The sequence below is a fragment of the Plasmodium yoelii genome (assembly GCF_900002385.2).
Source record: "Plasmodium yoelii strain 17X genome assembly, chromosome: 11".
Taxonomy (NCBI): Eukaryota; Apicomplexa; class Aconoidasida; order Haemosporida; family Plasmodiidae; genus Plasmodium; species Plasmodium yoelii.
The window spans coordinates 1,558,059-1,585,755 of record NC_036183.2 but is presented as its reverse complement, the minus strand read 5'-3'; the positions used below and the strand labels follow the sequence as shown (position 1 = coordinate 1,585,755).

Sequence of the window (27,697 nt, the reverse complement as noted above, 5' to 3'; positions counted from 1 at the left end):
CATATTGAATATATGAAGATTTTTGAAATTTATCATTGCTAAAAACAGTCATATGATAAAATAAATATACATATATGTACTATTAATATAATTGGAAATCCTTTGCAATTAGACGAGAATATACTTTTACAATATTAAAAAATTAAAGGGTAAAATGCCTCTAAAAAATAAATATGGAATTTTAAACATAGGGATAGAATATAACTACAATGATGTGAATGATGTACAAATAAGTGAGCTAAGCCCAGATTTTATTGTGACAAATCTTTTTAAAGAAAGTCCAGTAAACTCTAATAACTTTAGTAGTATTAGCCACAATAATTCAAATGAAGAAAATAATAAAAATTCCGAATATCAAGTGTCTCCACTATTTGGGGATAAATTTGAAGATACAGATATATGGAAAGAAAATATTTATGGACAAATATCGGAATGGATCGATACAGATAATACAAATGAAGATTTTAGCAAATACTCTATCGATGCTCTTAATAAACAAATACAGTGGTCAAGTTATATATCAGTAAACAATTTAATTATTAACACCCCATTATATAATAAATGTGATAATTATGCTAGATGCATTAATTCCAATATTCACAACTACAATGGAGTTTCAATAACTCTAAAAGTTCCATTAGCCCAAAAAATAAAAGATATCGAACACCTAAATACTAATTTTAATAATATTTCAAAAAATAAAGATAGTAGTAATGATGCATGTGAACATATAATAAACGGATGGAATATTTGGGCTAAGTTTATATCTTATTGTAATTTTGATTTTTCAAATATGAATGTAGCTATAGAATTTGTAAACATAAAAGATATTAATATTAATAATATAAATTTAGATATATGGAAATCAGAACCCGTTAAATTAATAATCATACCTCTCGATGTATTTTTTATAGACTCTAAAACTGGATATCCATATTTACCGAAAAAATTGAAAGATCTTTTAATATTTTTTTTTAGAAAAAATATTGATGTAGTATTAACTGCTCGCAAAAAGGGGGGAGATAATTACATATACAATACGGAAAGCGGAGGCATATATTTGGAAGGAAAAAAAATCGAAATAGACGAAATGAATATGATAGAAAAAACAAATAATAGATATAAATTAGGTAAAGATGCTAAGGAAAATCCAGAGGCTAAGAATGAATTCGTTGACAATATTTACTATCTGAAATGTTGTATATATTACTTAAAAAGATTGTTTATGTCAATTGAAAATTTTGATACCCACACTTTATTTGACAGCTCATATTGGGATTATTTACAAATTCCCTTGCAACCATTAAAAGACAATTTATCATCTCAAGTTTATGAAATATTTGAAAGAGATAAAACAAAATATGAGAAATACGAGTTAGCTATTTCAAAGTATTTATGTGATGAACTAAACAAAAAAAAATATAATAATGATAATCTTAACCTATCAAATGAAGAAAATAATAATTCAGATAAAAGTAAGATAAGTAAATCGGATGAAAGACATTTTATTATATTTGTAGTAGGGGCTGGTAGAGGGCCGTTAGTCGATTGTACATTAAAAGCGTTAGAAACGAATAAAATAAATAACTATTCTATTTATGCAATAGAAAAAAACGATAGTGCTATTTTAGTATTAAAAAATCGATTGCTAAATGAAAAATGGAAAAATGTTAAAGTTATTAATAGTGATATGAGGCATCTAAAAATAGATATAAAAGCAGATTTAATTGTTAGTGAATTATTAGGTTCATTTGGAGATAATGAGCTTTTCCCTGAATGCTTAGACAGTATGGAAAAATATTTAAAAGAAGACGGGATTAGTATTCCACAAAATTGTTTATCTTATGTTGAACCAATTTCGTGCGCAAAAGTTTATTATAAATTATGTAATAACAATTTTCCAGGAAATAATGAGAATTTTTATGTTATTAACTTATATTCTTATTATAAAATTTCAGAAGGGCCTAAAGAATGTTTTTATTTTGATATACCAAGTAAAAATATAAAAAATGATAATTCTAATAATAATCGTTATAAAAATATCAACTTTAAAGTAATAAATGATTCATATTTACATGGATTTTTATGTTACTTTAATTCAAAATTATATAATGATGTATATTTATCAATTGAACCAAATACCCATACAAATAACTTACACAGTTGGTATCCTTTATTCATTCCAATCAACAAAATTATTTTTTTAAAAAATAAACAAAACCTTTCTTTTAGTATTTGGAGATTAACAGATAATCATAAAATATGGTATGAATGGTGTGTCAATGAACCAACTAGTACAAATATACACAATTATAATGCCCGACATTTTTCTATTGGTAAATAATTCAACTAATAAATAATATTCATTACATATTCATTTTTTAAACTATATTAATTATAAAATACATAGATAACCAAACGAATAATATTTTAAATATATTTTTAAATTGTTTTAATCACCTCCGTTGCATTCACTGAGATATTCTTTATAAAAATTTGTAATTATTATTATGCACAATTACAACTGGGTGGATATATTTTTTTTTTGAATAAACCAAATTGTACGTGCAATATATGTTATATCTACACGTGTAATTTTAATTAGTAAACTATTTTTTTTGAAAATGCAAATTGACAACTATTATTATGTCACTCATTTATTTTTTTAGAGCATAAAATTCAAAACAAATATTTACATTGTTTCTTTTACAAAATTATAATGCTTAAAAAATAATGAAATTAAATTTACTGTTTAAATGCAAATTATACATTCGCTTGATCGCGTACATTATATTATGTATGCGTTTGAGTTAGGTTCATTTACAAAAATGAAAGAATATAATTTTAGCATAAATTGACACAATTTTAATATATTTTATACGCACACAATAAAACTACAGTTCGCACATAAATTAAAAATGTCTCAAAAATGTGCTAAATACAGGCAAATTGTATATGCATTGTTTATGTGTAAAAAAAGTGATAACTTATTCGATAAGTATTTTTTTAAAATCTTTGTCAACATTATTTATATATTCATTTGCCTTTTCTTTACTAGTTATGATGACAACATTTTTTTCAAATTCTTTAACTTTTTTTTCTAATAAATCTGCAAATTTATAAAAGTCTTCTTTTTTAGTATTCATAACTCTATTTCTGAATTCAATTCTATCTTGTTCAGTTTCATTTGATATAATTCTTGAAAATGAAAGTTTGCTCAATTCAACACCTCTTCTAGGTCTATCAATTGTTCCAATAGCATTGATTATATATCTTAATAAATCATTTTTTGTCATAACATCTGCCATTTTTCTTAAACCTTGAGCTGCTTCTCTAAATGTTTGCAATGTTTTTTCTAAATTTGGGTCTCTTGCTGATAAAAATACAACAGTACCATCATATTCAATATCAGCAAACACACCATAAGCACCATTAAGACCTCGAACAGTTTCCCATAAGTATGAGTTTTTTAATGCTGCTACTATAACAGTAAAACTTGGGTCAAGATATTCGCCTTTATTAAACAAAACTCCAGACATGGATACTGAATTTACAAATGTTGGGACAACAAGTAATTCTTTTTTTACCTCTTCTCCTTCCAATAATTTCTTATCTTGTATTTCTTTATTCCATCCAACCACTTTATTAAAACTATCATCTTTGGAACAATATGATTCATTTTCATCAAAATATGACAATAAATTATTGAACGAATTTTTTGATTTGGCAAATAACTGATCAATAGTTCCTGGATCAACTGTTACATTCATTATTAAATTATTTCTTTTAAATATTTTTTTTCTGATTCTATTTAATATGGCTTCAAGGGATTCATAGTTAGTTTCGGCTAATTTTAATTGCTCTTGTAATTTTAGATAATTGTCATAACCATGTATTAAATCATAAGCATAATATTTTGAATTGATACGAGATTTAACATATTTTATTAATATAGAATGTCCTTTTGAAGCGAATGTCGTTTTCATTCCATTTATTTTTCTCTTCAAAATTTCAATTACTTTTTTTTTATTTGAAAAATCGGATTCCTTTAATGCTTCTAAAGCAATTTCTAAAGCATCATTACATTTATGACTTAACATATGCATCTCAAAATTAAAAAAACCTTTTGCATTATATTTGTCAGTTACATTTAAGCGATCGCTAGTAGATAATAATGCTACATTTGTCATCATATTACCTATATTTTTTTCTCTTAAAATAACAAATTCTTCAGAAGATCTTTTATTTGTTTTATTTTCAAGAATTAAACTTTTAAAAAGATTTAAATAGCTTAACTCTTCAAGTGTTAAATTGTCCAATGAAAATATGAATTGTAAATATAATATGCCACTTGTAGGTATTTCATATATTAACATTGGTACATCAGCATTTTTACTATCATTCGTATAATTTCCATCCTTATTAAGAATGTACTTATTTATAAAACGGTCCATATTTTCCTTAATCAATGTTTGGTTATCTTTAGTTTTATTGTAATTTTCCATATTGTTTTCATTATTTAAATTAGTAAAGAATGGGTTTACTGGAATTTCTAATGTTTTTTCATTCAAATCAGATATACTTATAATTGGGAATTTATCCAAATGTTCTGGTGATTCTTCTGTATTTTTATATTTTGTTAAATTTTCGAAATCAGTTATAATATTTTCTTTTTCCTTTTCTGTAAAGCTTTCTATTCTTTTTTTTAACATGTCTTTTTCTAATTTTTCTTGTTCAGCTCCATAATTTTCATCACCTTCAAGCAAGATGACTACACGATGATCATTATTTAATAAATGCTTCTCAACGTATTTTTCTAAGTATTTGGGTTCGTTTTTTATCTTATCTTTAACAACATTTAAATGTTTTTCGAATTCAAATATTAATAATGGATCTTTTCCATAATTCAATCTTGATGCCATTTCAAAAACAAAATCTATACTTTTCGATATTTTTAAATTAGCTTCTTTTAAAACAAATTCTATGTTATTTATGGCTGCTTCTACAGCTGATTTATTAAAACCTTCTTTAACAACTTTTTGCAAAGCCTCTAAAACAATTTTTTCGACTTCATAATGTACTTTATCTAAACTTATATTTTTCTCATTTTTTTCCTTAATTCCTTTTAGCCCTATGCTGAAAACATATTGAACTAAACTATCGTTTAAACCTCTATCAACAATACTATTACCCAAACCACTTTCTATTAAAGCTTTATATAATACACTTTCTGATGTATGAGTTAATAAATTATTTATTATTAATAATGCAAAATAATCTGTTGGTGATTCTAAGCTTAGATCAGCATCTGAATTTTTATGTTTTTTTGGATTCAACAACCATGAAACTGAGGCTAAATTTTCTTTTTCTTCTGAATGGTCAGCAAATTTTTTCTTTATATAAAAGGGTCCTTTTCTATATTCTTGATAATTTACATGTTCCACAGCATCATCTCTATACTTAGTAAAATCTAATTGACATAAGTAATTATCTACAAAATTTAATAATTCGGTTGGATTATTTTTACTAAAAAAAAATACCTTAATCTTTTTGGGATTATAATTTTTGTAATAGAATTCTTTAAATTCTTCATAAGATAAGTTTGGAATTTCTTTTGGATCACCACCACTGATATTTGAATGAACATTATCAGGAAACATATTTCTCATAACTTCATAATATAAATCTTGTAATGGATTGCTAAAGGCTCCTTTCATTTCATTATATACAATACCATTAAATGAAACTTTATAATCTTTAATTTTAGGAATATCTAAATTCTTTTCCTCTTCTTTTAACTTTTCGACTTCATATGTCCATCCTTCTGTTTGAAAAATAAATTTATTTTCTAAAACATTTGGTTGAAATACACTATCCATATATACTGCCATTATATTAAAAAAGTCTCTGTTATTCATTGACCCAGCCATATATATAGTTCTATCATTAAATGTGTAAGCATTTAGATGTGTATTTAACGTTCCCTTTTCTAATAGACCCATAGAATCCTTATAATTAAAATTTTTCGAACCAGATAAAACTGTATGCTCTAATATATGGGGTATCCCTTTATCTGAATGGGTCAACGTTTTAACATAAAATCCAAATGCTTGTTCAGCATCTAATGGGTCATTTGACCCTAATGCTATAACTTGTGTTTTGGCCTTTTTATGTTCATAAACAGTATAAGTCAAATTTAAATTCTCATTATATCTTTTTTCAACAATATCGTAACTTTTATGCTCTGGGCATTTTTCATTAACCCACGCAGGCATTTTATTCATGGTTGCAGCAAACGAATAATTATTTAATGTGCTTATTGAATAAATATAATTATTTGTAAATATACTATATCTTTTCTTATCTCCTTTGCATAAAATCCCATTTACGCAATTTGTGATGATGTTAATATATCCTAAAACTTTCATTAATTTCATTTATTATACTGCACATATATAAAAAAATGCATTATATATCATATATACATATATATAATATTATTTGAAATTATTGAAAATTTCTTTTTACTCAAAGATATATTTTTTTCTTCACATTATTCACTTGACTTTTACTATATGTATCTTTAAATACGACGTAAATTTCTATATGGAGTACGCATTAAAACATATATTTAATATATATTTATTTATTTATTACTTACACGTGAATATATAATGCTACAAAAAAAATATATATGGATTAACGATATGACTGCAATTGTGGATTTCCCGTTACGTGATATTACGTACCCGATATCACTTAATTATAGCTATATATAAATGTATTATATGTACATATTCAACCTGTTATTTTTACAAATAAATTGTGGCTTTCTTAAATGATTATTTTTCACGATTATGAACTTGGTATATTTTTATTTTTACTATATTTTTTCATTATTATTTATTTTTACTATTTGTTCATTTCACCTGTGCAATTATATTTATTTTCGTCACCATTAATTATTTTTATTTATTACTAGCTAATTACAATTTTTTTTTTCGATTATTTCTTATAAGTTTTTTTATTCAAATTGCATGCCTTTAAATTAAAGTTGGAACTATATTTTTTATCGTTTTTTTTTTATTTTTTGCATGGGATTTGCATTTTTTTTGAGGGAAATTATGGATTTTTTAAATTCACTAAATTAAGCAATAGTGAAATGATTTTGCCCAACAAATAATATAATACCCCAATTGATATTTATTTATAATGCTTATTTAGCAGTTTGTGTGAATCTATAAAAGTATACGAATTTCCTTAAGGATATAAAATATGCGTAATGCTTAGCATATTAATGCATGTCCAAGTGGAAGTTATTAAAAATGTTCAATTTTATAAGTACATAGATATAGATGAACAATTTATATAATTAATGTTTTGTAAAAAAATATCGAAAATAGAAAGAAATATATCAACATGTATAAAATATAAATATGCGTAAGTATATACTTCATGTGTGTAATTATAAAATTTATGGAATGCCATAAATATGTAACATTAATAAATTCGAATTATTTCCACCTGTGAAAATGTAAATATCATCATTTGTCTAATAATATATTATTTTTTATAATTTATATATATTATGAATAATTTTTAACTGTCTGCAATATTGATGGGTATGTGAAATTCATAAGAGTACAATATTCAAAATTACATTAAATGTGAAATTTCCAATGAATAAAACATACAGTATCCTTTTTACATATATAAAAATGGGCATATAGAAAAAAATGTAAAAAAAATTAATATAAAAACCTATTTACTATGCATATATATGCAAAGATATTAACATGTTTTGTAACGTTTTATTATTCCTTTTCATTATTGTTTTTCCTTATTAGCGTGGAAAATTTTCGATGATTTTACATACTATTTAAATATATTTTTTAATTGAATGCATTGTTGCATTACACTTTATGATTACTCGGTCGTAATATACCATCCTATATATAAATAAAAAAATAACATCTTTAAAAATTCGACACTAATTGTAGTATTATTTATCAACTTTTATTTCTTATAAATTGCGCTTATACATATTTTTATTTCATTTTTAAAAAACCATTTTATGATAGCATTCCTGTATATTTCACATGTTTAATAATTATACACATATATTTTTTCCCCTTGCATACATATAAATTATCTACATTCCTTTAAATACATAAATAATGTTCATTTATAATTATACATATATGCATTTTCTCTTTTACAAATTTTATATATGTAAAGTTCAGAACTTAAAAGGAAATTATTTATAGTTGTTAAAATGATATACTAGTCAATTTTCAGCATTAACAATAAATAAATAAGATAAATTCGAGATATCTTTATATAATTTTTTTTTGTATTCACATTATAACATTATCTATTTGTATTAGGTTCATAATTTTTCCTACTGAAACAACTAAACTTCTTAAAAATGTTTTATAAAGTTAGATAAATTAAAAAAAAAAAAAACTTTTTGGCTGTAAGAAGGAAATAGGATTATAAAGTACAAATGATCCTTTGCCACTCATTTGTTATATGTTTCATTTCACAGTTTTATTATACTTCTTGTATAAATGAAGAGGCATTATAATTGAAAACAACCATGCATAGTACATTACTCTAACATTCTATCTTTATATATTGATATAATAAAATATACATAAAAATGAAATTATTATAAACTTACTGCATTTATCAATCATTTTTCTAATAAACAATTTTATATACTAATTTTTATGTTTTTCCTATATAAATCATTACTTCATCATTATTATAAAATTAATAAATAAAAGCAAATTAAATAAAGAAAAAATAAGGCGGGGGATATGCTAGTATTTAAAAATATATAGTATATGATAATTATTATTACATATATATTCATGAATGCTACTGTTATAATATACTTACATAGAAATGTTTAAAAATATATACATAAATGCATTTCTAAGCATCTTAAAATTTCTAATTTTTTATAATACTGGCAATTTCAATATTCAGTATGAAAACCCCACAAAAATACAAAAAAAAGTATGACAAAAAATATATGAAATATGAATTAATTTTTACAAAAGTAATAATACATCACATTGAATAGTTTTATTTATATATAAATATCATTTATTTATATATTATTCCCTTTTTAGTAATTAATATTTAAGGTAAACTGTTTCAGAACAAGGGGTAAAATATTTGTTTCATTCAACTAAGCGTTATATTTATTATTCATCACATTTTTGGCGTATATTTTTTATTTTTTATATGGATATTTTTTTTGTGAAATTTTAGCATTATAATGCTTGACAAAATACTATTAAACGTAACCAAAAATACTTTTCGTTTTTATTTTACTTTATAACTATATTTTGTTTTTTTTTCCATCCTTTTGTTTTTATAGCATTTTCAAAATATGTGTATGTTCGTATACGTCAATATATATATATTTTTTTTTTCAGAATAGCTAATATATAATATATGTAATATATTTAAATGCGTTTGATATACTATGCACAATTTATGTGGATCTCACACAGTATGTTTTATTTTCTTCATTTCTTTGCATTGTTTTTGCAAACTTAAATATTCGAATGTATTTTTTTAGATTATTAAAATATATTATAAATTTATTATATATTAACGAGAGTTATTGTTTTATGCTTTTTGAAATTTAAATGAAATAATTATTTTTGTCTTTTTTCATAATATGAATGCGTTTATGAATATATTTATTTTATTTTTTTTTAAATAACATTTTTAGTTTATATATAAAGATGTCAAACACTTTAATTAAAATGTTAAGCGCATTTAATGAATATACATTATCAGTAGTTTTATGTGTCAATTATTTTATATGTAAAACACATTCCATATAAATATCATGTATGGATGTTAATGTGGATGTATATTATATAACTATATTATTATCTTTCATTATGTTAAACTTTTAATTAATGTTTTTGACACACACAATCATAAGACAATTAATGATGCTATTTTGGAAATTTAAATAGAAATAATTACTCCTTAATGTAAAGAATTGATGTTAAATATAAAAAGGTGAATTTTGTGGGAATAGAGAAATCATTATTAAATTTAAAGTAAAGCCAATTATCCAAAAAAGGGACATAAAAAATAAAAAGAATTTAAATAAATATACATATGTTAAATAAGACTTATATGTATATCAGTAACAATGTCGTATAATGTTAGCAATACAAAATTGGCTGATTGGTAATTTTAATTTATACTTTCTTTGATATTTTTTTTTTAGCATTTAATTCATAAACTGTGTTGCATCGTCCTCCTTTTGCATACTATACATATGTGTAAAGCTCTGTATTATACTGTATATATATTCATGATTTATTTCATTATAATTTAATAGTAAATCGTTTTCATTATTCTCTGGCTTTTTTGTTACAGCTTAAATAAATTGAGAGTATACGACCTTAATCAATTATGTCGGAAATTTCTTTTACCACAAAATGGAAAGAAGATAGCAATAATTGAACGAATTTTAGAATGTATAACAGATGTTGAGAGAGAAGAGCAAATATATGAATTTATATTAGCGACAAAACCATCTATATTTGAATTAAATAAAGGAAAGAAAACAAATAACAAAGCTTCAAATAATGATAATAATAACGACACCCTCAATAATAATAAATCTAATAATAATAGTAATAATTCTTACGTGAATAATAATAAAAATAATAATGTATTATGCATTAATAATGATTCAAATAATCAAGAAATCAGTGATATAAATACGGGGAAAAAAAATTCCCCTCAAGCCGCGAAAAAGGGAAAAGGTACAATCTTATTTTTGTGCTATCTAAAAATAGTATATTTATATGTTCTCATGCTTTCACGCAACTATATTCATGGGTATATGTCTGGATGATGTGATCACACATTGCACATCTTTGAGCATTTAAATGATAAAATTCATGTATAATTTTTTTAACTATAATATGTAAAATTTCTAAATTTTTTGATTTCTTTTTAGTGAAAATATATGAAGAGAGCAACGAGTTTTCTTCATGTGCATGTGGGGGAATGGTAAAAAATGTTTCGAGTAAAAATTGTGTAGTAAAATGCATAGAATGTGAAAAGCCGCAACACATCAGTTGCTATATACAAAATTCAAGTATAAGTAAAAATATGCAAGATTATAAAATATTATGTGTGGCATGTCGGTTAAAAGACATGGACCCATTTTATCCTCTTAAACAAATATTATGGATGAAAAGTTTAAATGCAAACTCTGAAAAAATAATGATTAACGCAAATGATATAAAAAGTTGGAAAAATGAAAATAAAGAAGTTATAATATTTTGTATACATATTGATAAAACAGATTTAAGTGGTACTATTTCTGTAAAACAAGAATGGCCAAAAACTTTTACTTTAAAAGTTAATGGTAATGTTATAGAAAAAATATCTGAGCCAACATGGGAGCATAAAAGAAGGGACAGTCCTCTTAAAATTACACATGTATTACACGCTGGGAATAATAATATAGATATAAATATTACAAATTATGAAGTACCGAAATTATTTGTTCTTGCCTTTTTATTATGCAAAATAGAAACAGAACAAAATATTATAGAAAATATTATATTAAATAGCTCTTTAAATTTTAAAGAAGCAAAAAATAGAATAATTCATATTTTGTCAATAAAACATGACGATGATGAAGTAATGTGTATGGAAATCAATAGAAAAATAAGTCTGAATTGCCCTTTTTCATTAGATAGAATATTAATACCTTGCCGAGGTATTAAATGCTCTCATATTCAATGTTTCGATTTAAAATCATTTATTGATATAACTAAAAAAACTAAAGCTTTTAATAATAGATGGAAATGCCCAGTGTGCTCTTTTTTTTTAAGACCAAAACATTTAGTAATTGATACTTTCATTACATATATTTTGTCACAAGTTCCTAAAGATATTAAAGAAGTCGAACTTAACAAAACGGGTGAAATCATATTTAATCATAATAATTCTGAATCAAAAATTTTAAAAAGTATTGATGATACTGATTTGCCAAACTTACAAAAAATGGGATTTGAAATTAAAACCGAGCAAAGTATAGGTATTTATTATATTATTCAATAGAAGAACATGTATACGAACATATACATATATATATTTAATCTATTCATTGTTTTTTCTTGACGATTTATATAATTTCGAAATTTCATAAATTTGTTTTCTTTGGGTTGGTTTTATTAATAAACTTTCTTTATTTATTTCTATTTGTTTCATTTTTATGTAGATAATAATGGAAATAATGATGGAAAAGAAAACAACATCAATACGAACGAAATTATTATTTTAGATTCTGATTCAGAAACAGATGCAGAAAATAATGAGAATACCAATGACAATGTCATTGCCAATGCCATAGAAAAAACGAACCACGATATTGTACAAGGTAAACTAAATATTAATTTTTCAGTAACTTTGTATTTATATATTATTTATGCATTTAGGCATACATGCATATAGAAGCACCTAATTGTATATGGCTCAAGGAATATGCATCTTTGTACATATAGACATGTGAGCATCTATGCAATATGTACACATGCATATATGTGCATGATTCTTCTACGAAAAAAAGTATATACGAAATTATAATCCCAACATATCTTTGCTCTAAAACGTCTCCTTTAATACAATTTTTTTTTTAGAATTATAAAATTTTTAATCGCATTAATAAAGACTAGCTGTTATTTATAATATATGCGAAAAAGGGAAGAAAGCACATAAAATTATATATTTATGTGCACATATTTATATAAATATTAATGTACATATATGCATACTAATAATATATAAAAGAGCAAATAATGCAAAAAATATTTATGAAAATATACATTAATTTAATCAATATCAAATATGACAATGAAAAGAAAAAGCGATAAATGCGCATTGCCCACTTATTTATGCACTAAAGAAAACAAATATATACTCGTAAATTGTATGAGCAGAAATGATATATTTACTTAAAAATAAAAAAATTAATATATATAAATTAATAATTCTTTATTGGCAATGCATACATTTTTAAGGTTTATGTTTTATCTATTCCTTTTATACATTTCGAATTATGATTATAATGATTATTCGTAAATTTTAACAGGATAAAAATGATATTTATACCCTCATTATATATATATATATACTTGTTTGTGGATAATTACACATAGAGTCCTTTTTTTTTTTAGATGGACGTGAAGTTATATGCATATCTGACAGCGATGATAATGATAATACTCCATTGATCAGTAAAAAATCCGAGAGCCCCCCCAAAAATAAATTACCTTTTTCAATAGGTATGGCTAATTATGGAAATAATCAATATTTAAGTAGTTTTTTTGTAAGAAACATTAATGATATGGACAAAATAAATATTATTCCAAATATTTATTCAAATTTTAACGAAATTGTTTCGAATGCTTTAAATGACATTGATCCCATTCAATTTAATGAAATATATTTATCAAACAAAATATTAAATCCGGAAATAATTCAAAAAAATAATGATGACAAATTAAATGATGATCAAAGCAATAGTAACATGAATAATGCTGGTGACAAAGAACCAAACAAATTTAATATTAGCAATGATAATAATAACGAAATTTTAAAAAACACGACGATACTTAAACCTAGTAATGATAATTTAAATAATTCTCTTTTGTTTTTTTGTAACAAAGATAATTTGGTATCACAAGACATGTTTTTTTTTAATACAACATTAGAAGCACTAAGTTTAAATCCCGATAATAGATATATGAATTATTCTGATGCTGTAAATAGTAATAATAATAATAATAATAATACAATTTTAAATGAGACAGCAGAAAATAATCAAAATGATAATTTGGAAAAATTAAATACCTCTAATGCACTCGATTTATTTGATAAAGATTTAATTTTACCAACTGCTAGTGTTAATAACAATTTAACTAATGAGGTACGAAATTATTTCGATGAAAACAATAATAATGATGCAAATAAAGATAATAGTAGTAATAAAGATAATAGTAGTAATAAAGATAATGGTAGTAATAAAGATAATAGTAGTAATAAAGATAATAGTAGTAATAAAGAAAAAGATAACGGTAATATTGAATATGAACAACTTAAAGATATATCTTCGCCTCACAATCGAATAAATTTAAATCAACTTCCAAATTCTGAAAATTGCGAAACCACAGAAAATAATAAAACGGAAGAAAGTCAAAAAACTGATGAAAAAAACGAGGCTAAAGAAAATGCTGAGAACGAAAAAAATGATGATGAATCAAATTTAAATAAAAAAAAAAGGAAAAAGGATGAAGAAGAAGAAGAAAAAGAAAAAGAAACACCGCGAAAAAAATGACCATATTGTGTAGCAGATACTATTCAACTGTTTACAGGGTTTATGCCACCATAAGTACGCATGTATGTAAATATATATGACATAAACCTTTTTGAGGATCACTATCGATATTTCTTAATCACATTATATAGCATTCAAATATAGTACTATAAAGCTTATGTTATTAAACATACTTGCGAACAAAGAGTATATATGTAGATCCATTTGTTTTTTGGGCCTTAGTCAAATTTAATATAATAAATAATTAATTATATAAATTGATGAAAAGGGGCTAACGATTGTAATTAAAAAACATAAAATAATTTTTTATGTTAAATATTTTTTGAGGGGCGCAACAAAGAATTTATAAAAATGTCAATGGTGGTATTTTGATTATTTTTAAGTAGTTATTTTATCTTAAATTGTTACAGCATTAGACTTTCTAAATTTATTAATTTTTAAAAAATACACCTACGTTATTTATATATATACAGGGTGTGTAAATTGCAGAATTTTCTTTTACAAAACACTAGATCATTCCCTTTTTTTGAGCCTACTTTTTTCGATAGTTTCGTTTTTTATAATTTTTTATTGATGTTACTTCTTTTAGTATTCCATAAATTATTTTATTATTTTTAATTTTTTGGTAAAGCTTATAAAATAGTGATTAAAATGTTGTGTTGGAATATTAAGAACATTTAACAAATATAACGTTTATGTATGCATTTATTTTTTATTTTTATGTTTATTATTAATTCCATTTTTTTCTTTTCGTTATTTTATTTTTTTAATGCAACTGCATTCTGCAAAACATTTGTATCGTTATTTTATGCATGTTTTTTTATATATAGCTATGCAAATATCAAACAAAATTAATTATATATATGTTTAGGATTAGTTATGCATATGGAAATTGTTTTATTATTTTTATATTTTAAAGATTTCTCTTATATGTTTTTAAAGCGGTATCACTTTTGTGAAATTGCGACTGTGTATATTTGTTTTTGATATTTTTATACAAACACATTGTTCTCAAAAATTTTTGAATATTTTTAATATACTTTTTTTACACTTATAAATAAATTATGCACAACAATAAAAAAAGAAAAAACAAGGTTACTAAAAAAATATATGCTTTTGTTTCCTCATGCCGATGAATATGTTATGTAATATATCAATGAAATTACACATTTACTTTATTTTTTTCTCGAAGCTTCAATAATGTCTCGTAGTTTATAATTTTTGGATCATAATCTTCCTCATAATTTTTATCCTCTACAACATATATTTTGATGTCTTTATCGTTTATAGATATAGTTTTATAATGCCAAAAATTTAACTTCCTAAGGAATAAAAATGTACATGTATAAAGAATAAAAATGAATATTACCATAATGTAAAATTCACATTATTGATCTTATTGTATTTAAAAAATAAATAATTCGATTCAAAATTAAACATAAAATAAGACCATACACAATGAAAGGTATATACAACTTGTTTCAGGAAATTAAAATATGCATGAACAAATATTTTTAAAAATTAAACCCAAATATGTTCAAGTCTATATATTTCCTCAAACTTACGCATGTGGTTCGTTTTCCAAAAAAAAATTTTTAAATTGCTCTGAACAAACAATTTCACCAGGTATACCGTTGGATTCAATTTGATTTGCTATCAATACATCCAAGCCCCACATATCATATCGTATTCTTACTGATCCTATAATTCCTCCAACACACGAACCATAGTGTAATCCTATCCTCATATTAAAGTCATGTTTATTAAATTGTATTTTAATAGTATTAATATTATGCAATATAAGCTTTGCTAATTTAAAAATGCTTATTATTCCATCAGCTGCTTCTGTTTGATCAGTTATCGATGCATTTGGTTGGCTAGTAGCTACATATGCATCTCCAATTGTAAAAAGTTTATACAACCCTAATTTTATTGTATCTTTATCAATTTTGGATATAAGTTTTTGTAATAATTTTAGAACATTTTTTGGGGCTGCTGTTTTACTCCATTTTGTAAATCCTACAATATCCGCAAATAAAAATGCAATTTTTTCATGCTTATATGTCAATTGTAAATTATCATTTTGATATTCCTCTAAGACTTGTCTTGGTAAAATTCTTGTTAAAAAATCATGTGAAGTTCTTTCCATTCTATTTCTTTTTCTTTTTATAATGTATTGTGTCCTATCTAGATATTCTGAATACCAAAAGTATAAAATATTTATAGAAAGAATTAATAGTATACTACAGCATATTCTTAATTCACATACATGTTTAACAAATAATTTAAAAAATGAATATATAAAGAAAACAAAAAAAAATACAAAAAAAAAAAATTTATGTTTAAATAACATATTTTTAACAAATATTAGTTGCATAGAAATTATTAATTCTGTTGCATCTTTCATAAAAAATATCGATCTTTCACGTGAGTTCCCAACTAAATTACTATAGTGTATGCAAGCAAGATCTATCATAATAATACCCCAAGACGATAAAAATATATTCAAAATAAATGTAGTCCACATCATTTTACTTGAATTATCTTTATATTCTTTTAATTTTGTTTTTAATAAAAGCCAGATAAATGTTATTGTAAACAAATATATAGATCTAATTAACCATATAATTACAATAAAATCGTTAGGTGTTTCCTTATTTTCATAATATGATAATTCTATAACATTGCATAAACTTAATATTAATTCTGATATTACAAATATAATTATTAATTTTTTTGTTAAATCGATATTTATTATTTCTTGGTAATATTCTCTTGTATATTCTTCTTCCAATTCTTCATCTTTAAACTTGTAATAAAATCGGTTAAAATAGCTTGTCTTTCTATTTATTTGCAAAGTTGATGTTAATTTTTTTAAAATATTCTTGTTATAATTATCAAAATTAGTTACAAAATCAGAGTGTTTATTGCTTACGTTTGTGTTTGCTTTATTTACATCTCCATTTTTTTTAATTTGACTTTTTTTATTATCTGATGTTATATTGGTTTGTCCTGATTTGGAATTTGACATTGTATTATATTTTCCTGATTTGGAATTTGATATTGTATTGTATTTTTCTGATTTTGATTTATCGCTTATATCATTCTTTTTAAACATATTTTTAAATATATTATTTATTTTGGACGCTAATGAAAATTCTTTATTTTGTTTATTTTTACTTCGATTGCTATTAAATTCATTGTTGTAATTAAAATATTCATTCATTTCTTCATCACTCATTATACTATTCGTTTTTTTAGATTTAATACCATATGAACTATTATCAGACGATTTGAAACTATCACCTTTTTCATATTCTTTCAGACTGTAAAAGCTGATTCTTTTTGATATCATTCTTTTCTTCAGCATCATTTTATCTTCATTTTTTGGGGATTCATTTTTAATCTTTTCATTGGAATCATATTCTAATTTTTTTTCTTTATCTCCATTCTTTTCTTTAGTATCTTTTTTTTTATCATAATCTTTCAAATCATTATACTGCATTCCCCTTTCATCTGTCTTATCTATATTTTTTCTTAAATTTGTATTATTTTTTATATTATTTAAATTTACTTTGTTTCTTATAAATAAATCGTCCTCTGCCTTATTTTTACTTCTTCTGTTTATTTTTTGGACATTACTATTACTTCCATTAAGATTCCTTGAAATATTCATATCACTTCCAAATATTTCATCATTTTTGTGAAATCGTTTAGTTCTCTTTTTTTCCTCTTCTTCAGTGTTATATTGTACAAAACTCATGCCTCTTTTATGAACCAAATAAATATTATTTAATATCTCACATTTTTTCCCAAAATTATCATCTTTATTTACATAATTTAACTTTTTATTTTTTAGTATGCGATTTCTTTTTATTTTTTTTCGAGTATTTATATTCTTGAACCTTTTTTTGAGAACTCGATTTTTATTTATATGAATAGTAGATTTATTTCGCTTTATATGAAAACTCATTAGGCATCTTTTCTCATTTATAATTTCACATTGTTCTTTATCTTTTTTTTTTAAAAAACTATCATTATTTATTATTTCTGTGAATATATTTTCATAAGAAACTTGTTCTGCCTTTTGAGCATAAGTTCGCGAAAATAATTTTTTATTCATTTTTTGGTTGTCATCATGTTCCTCATCGCGTCTACCTGAAAAAATAATTCTATCTCTACTTATGTTTTGAATATTTTCTTTTTTGATATTAATACCGTCATTTTTAATGTTAAGCAAACTTTGTTTTTTTTTGTATATTTTTGCGAATAAATTGTTGAAGTTTATAGGTTTTTTATTTTTAATTTTGGGGTCAATAAAATATTCGAATTCACTAGAATAGTTATAATTGGTTGTGTCATTTTTATTTAAAAAATTATAAAAACTTGTTTTTTGTCTATATGTATTTTTTTTTTGGATGTCTTTTTTTTTTTTTTTTTTTTTCTTAAATGCATTGGAATATTTAGACATATTGTTAAAGTTAAAATAATTGGGGGTCACTTTTTGCCGATAATTTATTCTTTCCTTTATGTATTCTTTTATTTTGTCATTTTCTTTACTAAATTCGTCTTTAAAATCGATGGAATCTTCTCTCATTCTGTTTATTATATTTTTACTTTTTTTTATGTATGTCTTGTTTGATGTATCACGTATTTCATCTTTTTCATTTTTGTCTACAATATATGGCGAGGTAAAGAAATCATCAGTATCAGAATTTCTTTTTGTGTTTTCTCCTATTTTTGGTGGTAGATTTATAGGAGATTCAAAATTATAAGCTAATACATTTCTTCTAAAACTTTTATTTGTTGAAAAACGTTCTAGATCTAAATATTTCGATTTTTTATAGTTATAATTTTTAGTACTGTGTAAAAAATCTTTTTGTATTATACTATTTGACCCATCGTCACTTTTATTACAATTATAAAGTTTTTCTTTATCATATTTGTTTAAAATTTCTCCCATTTCTTTCATTTTTATATTTATATTTTTTTCCTTAACATTTTCTTTTTTTATCGTTTTTTTTTTCGCGCTTGGCTTTTCTGGTTTTTTAAATGTTTGTTTAGTTTCATCAATTATTTCGCTTTTATCAGGCATTTCAATTTTATCAAATTCTTTCTCCTTAGTTTTGAGTTCGCTCTTATTTACAATTTCATCATTGCTTCTAAATATAGATGAAGTAGATTCTGTCAACGCTTTTGTATGATCCTTTTTGGACTCATCTAAAATATCAACCAGTAAATATGTTTTCATTTCTCCTTTTCCCTTTATGAATATACTTCTTTCTTTCCATACTAACGTTTTATCATTCTTTAAATATTTATATGTATCGTATGAAACGTGTATATGGTCCTTTAACGAAGTAGACTTCATTCTAGATGCAGTGTTAACAGTATCACCAAACAGCGAATATTGTGGTTTAACAGATCCGATAACTCCACTTATTGCTTTTCCTGTATGTATACCTATTCTTAAACTAATATTTTTATAGATATATTTATTTTCCATTGGGAAAATACTATTTGGATCTTTGTTATTTGATAATGTGTCCAATACCTTATATGATATATAATATTTAGCACTAAGTTGAGCAATAGCCATTTTGATTGCACATTTTGTATCATATTTAATTTTATCTACACAATTATTTTTTTTTTCACTTAAACCTGATGCAGCTAAATATGATTCGAACACTGTTTCTATTTTTATACAATTAAAATATTTTATACATTTATCAAAATATAAATATAAATTATCCAATGTCTGTACTAAAGTATGTGGTTCTAATGTAGATACCATAGTTTGAAAATCATCAATGTCACAAAAAATGACAGATATAATCCCTCGATCTTCTCCAGAAATATTTTTTCCCACCATAATACCATCTGCTTTAGGATCACTTACTAATAAATATTCGACTAAAAAGCTAGGCAGCATAGTATGCAAAATTTCAATTTGCTTACCTAAATTAACTTTTTGTTTATACCTTGTTAAAAATTTTTTTTTTAAATAATATATCTCATAATATTTCATAAATAGACAAATTAATGTAAAACTTAATATACAAATTAAAAAGGCAAAAATCTGCTGTTTACATATACACGATATATTTACATATTCTAAATTATCTAGGATAGTATATGGATTGTCACAAAAATCAGTGCACATTGCGCCTAAACTGTTGTTTTTATGATAAAATATCCATATTGCTATGGATAAAATAATTAGGCTCATTAACAATCCTTCTAATATTTTAAAAGATATAAAAAATATATAACAAACAGTAAAAGAATATGTTACTAGCATATTAATTATATTATTAACCGAATTCTCGGATATTTCCAATAAGAACCCTATTACTAGTAGTAATTTACCAATAACATAAAAGTAAGTATAATCTGTTTTATTTCGAACTATTATCTTAATTAAATATAATACTGCAACTATATAATATATTACTGTTAAATAAGATAACGAATGCAATTTTTTTTCAATAGATTTAGATATAACGATTTGTATTGTAAATGTTATCAAAAATATTATAAATAATAATAATATTATTATTCTTAATTTTAACTTATTTCTTTTCTCATATGTTTTATATTCTAAGTTTAGTTGTTGATTTCTATACTTTATTTTTATATCTATTATTTTTCTTAAAGTGTCAAAAATATACTTATTTTTTTTAGATTTCCCATAATATGCATTGTCTTCTCTTATTATATAACTTTTGGGGACAGGAACCAACTTTTCAATGTTTTTATCGGTTACTACATTTTCCTGTTTGGTGTTAGTAGCTCCTTTTTCTTGTGTTTCGATTTTCAGTGTATTGTATAAATGATCTGTTATGTCTGGATATATTCTATAAGGGTATGAGATGAAAAAAAACAAAACAACCGATGAAAAGGAATACAAAATATGGAAGTATACAAAATTACAAAAAAAAATAATGTCTCATTAGATACACACACACAAATTAGGTCACATGAATGATGCTCGATCGGTTACTTGTTCTTTACAAACTTCATGAACTTGTCTATGATAAAGTTAATGTATAGTATGGGGAGAAGAGATATCCAAAAATATGAATCTTCTGAATCGAAGAGACTAAATTCACATTTTCCTGTTATTAAGCAATCAATTAAGGTATAAATGTTTATATATATAAATAAAATCGAAACAATAATAATGGTCATGATAAAAAAAAATATATGCCATGTTTTCGAAAATAACAGAATTTTTTCAGATATTAAAAAAAAATTTAAAACAAACATATGAAATGTAAATTTTCGATGTGTAATTAAATTAAATAGATTGTCTCGTAATATGTAATAAGAAACGAATGAAGCAAATATCGATTCGATTATGTTTAAAAATATTATGGTGTTGTTAAGATAATATTTTCTTCTCGCCTAAGAATAAAAATTCAAGAAAATTGTTTAAATTGTTTAAAATTATAAATTAAATAAATATGCAAATTATTATCATATTCCTTCATTATTTTTCTAATCATAAAACAATAAGAACACTATAATGTGCAGGCATTATTTTTTTTATGAACAAATAACAAAGAAAGTTCTACTAAATTTAGCTAATCGGATTAATGAACAGCTGTTTGTTTTATATTTTATGAATATATTTTTTTGTATTTACTAGCTGATAAATGTATGGGAAATTTCTGATAAACTTGTATGGAAGATCAATTTCGTATGACGCAAAAGCTACAATTAAGGAATAATGAAAGATTGCAAAGGCCGTTTGGGAATATAGTATTGATGAAATAGATGACCCAGAAAAAAAATTATCAAAATTGTGGAAGAAATAAAAAGAACCAATCATAACTTTCAGGTATACTATCCATAGGAATGCTCTACTATAAAAGGTGTGTATAAATGATAATCATATGAATAAAAATTCAATGTCTATATATTATATACGTATATATATTTATAAATGCCCCCAACATGCAACATAGATGTGGTTATAAAAAATATTATTTTTTTTGCTTATATTACCACAAAGAAAATCGATTCAATCTCCCTAATATGAGAAGCTCTCCAACGTATTTGAATTCCTCCATTGCATAATCTGATATACTATAAAGAACATTGACTTGTTTGTTCAAAGTCAAGCATACACTTATTGTAGTGTTTTTTAAGAGATGTGCATCATTCAATGTTGATCCAACTCCTAGCACTGTCAATTTAGGGGTTGTATAAGAAATAAATTTGCTCACAATCTTCCCTTTTGTTTCATTATTTAATTTGCAAAATAATACAACAGTAGCTCGCATTATGATGCATAAAAATACTTTCTGGTTTCAAGAAGTGAATAAAAAGATAGAAAAAAAAAAAAAATGAGGAAACAAATTGATCTATATAAAAATGATGCAAACAATTAGGGTATAACATAAATAAAATCACATAATAAAATAAATTTAAGAATTTTTTTATACATACCAACGCGTGTCTATTTCGCATGATGTTCTTCAGACTCATCTCGTTTATTGCAATGGCATAAGAACGAGATTTCATATTTTCCATAGAAAGAAGAAAATTGTTGAATAAATAATTAGCAACTGTTTCTTCATCAGAATTATCAGGATTCAAGAAATTAATTAAGAATAAATTTGAATTGGGAACAATTAGATTGCATTGTAAAGCTGTCAAATAAGTATTTTTAGATGAGTCATTAGTAAATATCCATGATCTAATATCAAAATTATTGATATCATTAAATGTTTCGACTACGCCATCATTTAAATCATTTTTTAAGCCAATAATACCTATGCATTCTAAATCGTATAAAAAAAATGTTTTTATTATATCAAAAAACTTGAAAGAAAATTTGTTTCTAACACTTTTTAAATAAATATATTTTGCAATATCTTCATTAGTAATATTTTTTTTACATATTAATATAACTTTTAAATAATTAGCTGTGTGTACTTTTATCGTTTTTTTAATTTTATTTATGTCATTCTTATTTTTACATAAGTATGGTAAAATATTAAAATCATAACCACGTATATATAATACCCCTTTATCTAATTCTTTTTTGTTTTTTAATATACACATAGTATAATTGTTACTTCTTAAAAAGTCATGAAAGCATATTATGTAATACTCTTTACAAATATTTTTTAAATTATAAAAAAATAGACATTTCTTATAGCTGTAGATACGAAAACCTATATTTTTTGAAGTATTATATAAGCATATATCTTCATGTTCTATTGTATTCATATTTTCTTCGCCCTCAGAATCTACTGTATATTTATTTTCATTCTCCATATTTTCTACTTCCTTGTCTTTATCATAATTCATATGTTCAGATGTTGATTTCTCATTTATATTATCTTTCATTTCAATATCACCAAATTTCTCATTATATATAATTATTCTATTACATGCGCACATTCCCAAAATAAACTCCTCTATTTTTTCTGATTGTTCATTATTTTTTAATCCGTCCTCTATTATCTCTTTACAATCATAGCTGTTTTCACAATTTTCCAAAAATTCTACAAAAATGGTATAAGAAAAAAAAATTATGTGCAAATACATGAAACAGAATCGAGTCATCATAAGTTATAAAATTAAAAGTGCAATTACAGGCCTCATTCCATGGTGATATATAGAAGGCTCTACATTGTTCGACCTTCGTATATGCATAAAACATAAATAGAAAAACATACGAATAAAAGATATTTATTATTTTTTATTTATTTTATGGCCATACGATTATATCCATTGTCTAATAGCGATTTTACTGATGATGAAAGTTTAATTTTTTTGTACAAAAGTTCTTCATTTAAATAATTCCCGTATATTTCCTTAAGTATTTTAGAGAAATCATTATTAATCGGATCATAAATAGTGTTTATATTATTCCCAAGGATTTTTAAAAAATTATTGAAATCGCGAGAAGGGAAAAAAATGTTCTCTGGGTCTTTGAAAATTCGTTCGTCTAAATTTAAGAGTTCGGATACATTTGTTCTGCACAAAAAATGTAACAAAAGAAAAATGTTAGAAACAAGAATAATACAAGGAAGAGCAAAAACATATTTGAATTTTCTTAAAAATTCGTATCATTTTAAAGTCATAATAGTTATAATTTAGACACTATTTTGTGACTCTCTGCATATACATATTGCCATTAACTCAACAAATATAACCTTTCCGCGTCCAATATATTCAAGCTCGGCAATTTTAAAAATTCATCGGATATTATAAAATTTTTTTTTGAATATAAAATATTATTAATAGTGCAAGAAACAAGTATTTCTTTTTTGTTCACAAGAACTCCGTTTCTTGCAGTAGCTATAATATCAACTGTACCAAGTGCATCATTTTTATTTTTGTTAAAAACTTTTGTATTATTACTATTTTCATCTTTATTCATTCTTGTATCCCTTTCTATAATTGGAAAAATTAAGAAACATTTTTTTGTTTGAATTTAAGTATTCAAATGGAAATCATATTAAAAAAACTAACATATCGTATACTTAGTATGCCGTATACATAAGAAAACAATTCTCAACAAATTTTTTGTTAGCTATACCTATTTTTAAACTTTGAATTATGTATATTAGGCTTTTTTCTGAATATAGCATCACAGGCAAAACTAATATATATAAACCAATAAAATCTTCAAGAACAGTAAAAAACGTATCATTTGAATTTTCTAGTAATTTACCTTTTCTGTAAAATATGGCTTTTAATATAATACTTAATAAGACAAAAAATATATACATAAATATTAAGTAATATACAACATTATTCATTTTTATACAAAATGTCATATTTTCTTCGATTTTACGAGGTATGTTCAAATTTTTTTTTGTATCTGCGCCTGTATATACAACAACACCATCAATATACTCGGCTCCCTTTAAAATGGAGGCTTAATATTGGGTGAAGGAAATAAAATAAAAATAACAACAACATTATAATAGTAATGCAATAATAATAGTTCAATCATAAATATTAGTTTAATGCAAAGAAAACATATGTGGGTTGCAACAAATAATATTCAATATACTTTAGAGATTGATGTATAATATTTTTATTTTCTTTTTGTATGTACATTGTCATATTTTGTTCATTTCTTACATTGAAGAGCAAAGTTTTCATAACTCAAATGTAATGATCTTGGATGTTTATCGAGCTTATAAGTTCCTTGAAAGCAAAATACATTTTTGTTAGGCAATTCACATTTGATAACACCATTTATTTCTGACAGCATTTTTAGATAATCTCTATCAACTAAATGCAAAATCAAAGTAAAGAATACACAATGATGATATGTTAACAGTTAAAATGTATCAATCAAAAAATGCACGTGCATATACACATTCGAAAATACATATCTGATTAGTACTTTTATATTTCTCAACAGGATATTTTATGCTTTTATTATATAATCCATCGATTTTAAACGAATCAACAACTGCATTTGTATTCTTTTTAGAATAAAGTATAACGACATCTGCAGGAAACTCTTCACCTTGAAATACCCTAATTATGTTTCCAACTTTTATATCTTTGGTCATAACCTAAAGATATATTTTAACAAAGTTGCGTATGTTCCAAATATATATGCTATATATTCATATATTATTCCTTTTTGTATTCATTAATTTACCTTTTCAAAATATGACATTTTCGGTACTATTCTAAGGTAGTTTTGTGAATTCGCATTTTTTATGTCTTTCAACAATTTAAGCTCAAAAAGACTTTCTATAACGACTAAAATTCCAATGTTTAGCAAAAGCGAAATAGCTGTATCTACAAATAAATATTTTTTTGTTATTCCTTGGCTTATTTCAGAAAAAATATACACCGTCATAAACAAAGTGTAAACGATAACTGCGTCGAGTGATATCAACCTTCTTATAAAATTATACAACTAAAAAAAATAAAAATATAAAAAGAATTCTATCGATATTATAAAAAATAATAAAAAAATTTATTCATTATAAATAAATGTATCGAATATTCCATATACACTATAAGACGTAGTAAAATTATATAGAGAAATAATGGATAATATTACTGAAAATTGATATATTCTAAAGTAATTTTTACAAAATTTTTGCAAATCATCTTCTGATGTTGGATTTATAATAACTTTTCTGTATAGCTTGTTGTTTTTATTTATATGTTCCCTTTTCCCATCTAATTGCTACAGATTAAAAAATATACAATAATAATAATAATATACCCTTAAAAGGTGAATACACATAGTTAACAAATCGCTTTTTCTATTTCTTTATTTATTTTTCTCTAATTTTTACCATTAAATTTAAAACCTCGCTCTTTATTTTATCTGTTTCCTTCATTTTTGTATTTAGCCATTAACAAAAAATATAATATTCAAAATTATGTCTATACTTTTATATACATTAAGAATTACATCAATATTCTAATATAAATATAGAATAAAAAAAATGCCAATAGTATATGTCTAATATATACATGATAAACACTTAAATTTATGAAAGTGGGCAAACAAAAAGGAAGAATAATTCTCATTATTTATCATATTATTATTTTTTTTTAATATTTTTATTATACAATTTCGTTGATCGCTAGCTCTTTTTCTTTATTTTTTTTGCTCAACAATATATCTATTCCCATTACCCCCCCAAAAAAAAGTATAATAATTTTGTAAAAATATCATACAATTTTATGGAATAACTTTTTTTATTTTCAATTAACCATTATTAAATATTTTTTGTAATTCATTACATTTTTATTCATTGATATTGATATTTATTTTTTACATATTTTTTCCCAAGCTTAAACATACAAGTGTGTGTATTAAATGGACTATATATGTCCAGTCAGGTGTAGACCAGTGTGCACTATGTATGAAGGGATATATCTAACAATCATATATGCACATTTAAATAAAATTATATATACTTCTGATAATTTTTTGTACATTTTTTTGATAATATATACAATTTAGTGGCAAAATATATATATTTATTTACATGCTTATATGAAAAATTCTATACGTATCACTGATGATGTTGTTTCCACAATATTTAAATAATAATATTTATATTTTCATAATTAAATGAAAGTTAATTTTAATTTGAAAAAAAATATTTTTTAAGGGTGTAATTGTGTTAATTATACTTTTTAAATAAAGGTCATATTAACAAAAAAAAAATAATAATAAATTATACTTTTACAATAGTATAAATATTGACTTCATATTTTAATTCAAGCGGTGAATATGTCAAAAGATGAATAAAACAAGCATAAAATAAGGACAAATAAAAAAATATATAC

At 23.5% G+C, this 27,697-nt stretch overlaps 4 protein-coding genes across 4 annotated transcripts; 2 read left to right on the top strand and 2 right to left on the bottom strand.

Annotated features, from left to right (window-relative positions):
* Positions 1 to 154: 154 nt before the first annotated feature.
* Positions 155 to 2,344, top strand: PY17X_1138500 (protein methyltransferase; the record flags this gene model as incomplete). The annotated part of the gene is made up of 1 exon (XM_722718.1): positions 155 to 2,344. The coding sequence occupies one exon, from the start codon at positions 155 to 157 to the stop codon at positions 2,342 to 2,344; it is 2,190 nt and encodes a 729-aa protein (XP_727811.1).
* A 643-nt stretch (positions 2,345 to 2,987) lies between these two features.
* PY17X_1138400 (falcilysin) lies at positions 2,988 to 6,437 on the bottom strand (the record flags this gene model as incomplete). Its single annotated transcript, XM_722719.2, has 1 exon — positions 2,988 to 6,437. The coding sequence occupies one exon, from the start codon at positions 6,435 to 6,437 to the stop codon at positions 2,988 to 2,990; it is 3,450 nt and encodes a 1,149-aa protein (XP_727812.2).
* A 3,749-nt stretch (positions 6,438 to 10,186) lies between these two features.
* PY17X_1138300 (E3 SUMO-protein ligase PIAS, putative) lies at positions 10,187 to 14,395 on the top strand (the record flags this gene model as incomplete). Its single annotated transcript, XM_022956588.1, has 5 exons — positions 10,187 to 10,224; positions 10,417 to 10,808; positions 11,006 to 12,097; positions 12,281 to 12,439; positions 13,236 to 14,395. The coding sequence occupies 5 exons, from the start codon at positions 10,187 to 10,189 to the stop codon at positions 14,393 to 14,395; spliced, it is 2,841 nt and encodes a 946-aa protein (XP_022812468.1).
* Positions 14,396 to 15,557: 1,162 nt separating this feature from the next.
* PY17X_1138200 (guanylyl cyclase beta) lies at positions 15,558 to 26,736 on the bottom strand (the record flags this gene model as incomplete). The annotated part of the gene is made up of 14 exons (XM_022956587.2): positions 15,558 to 15,717; positions 15,961 to 21,255; positions 21,402 to 21,805; positions 22,047 to 22,266; positions 22,409 to 22,707; positions 22,853 to 23,916; positions 24,135 to 24,391; positions 24,571 to 24,811; positions 24,957 to 25,298; positions 25,508 to 25,660; positions 25,776 to 25,950; positions 26,040 to 26,303; positions 26,451 to 26,579; positions 26,692 to 26,736. The coding sequence occupies 14 exons, from the start codon at positions 26,734 to 26,736 to the stop codon at positions 15,558 to 15,560; spliced, it is 9,048 nt and encodes a 3,015-aa protein (XP_022812467.2).
* Positions 26,737 to 27,697: the final 961 nt, after the last annotated feature.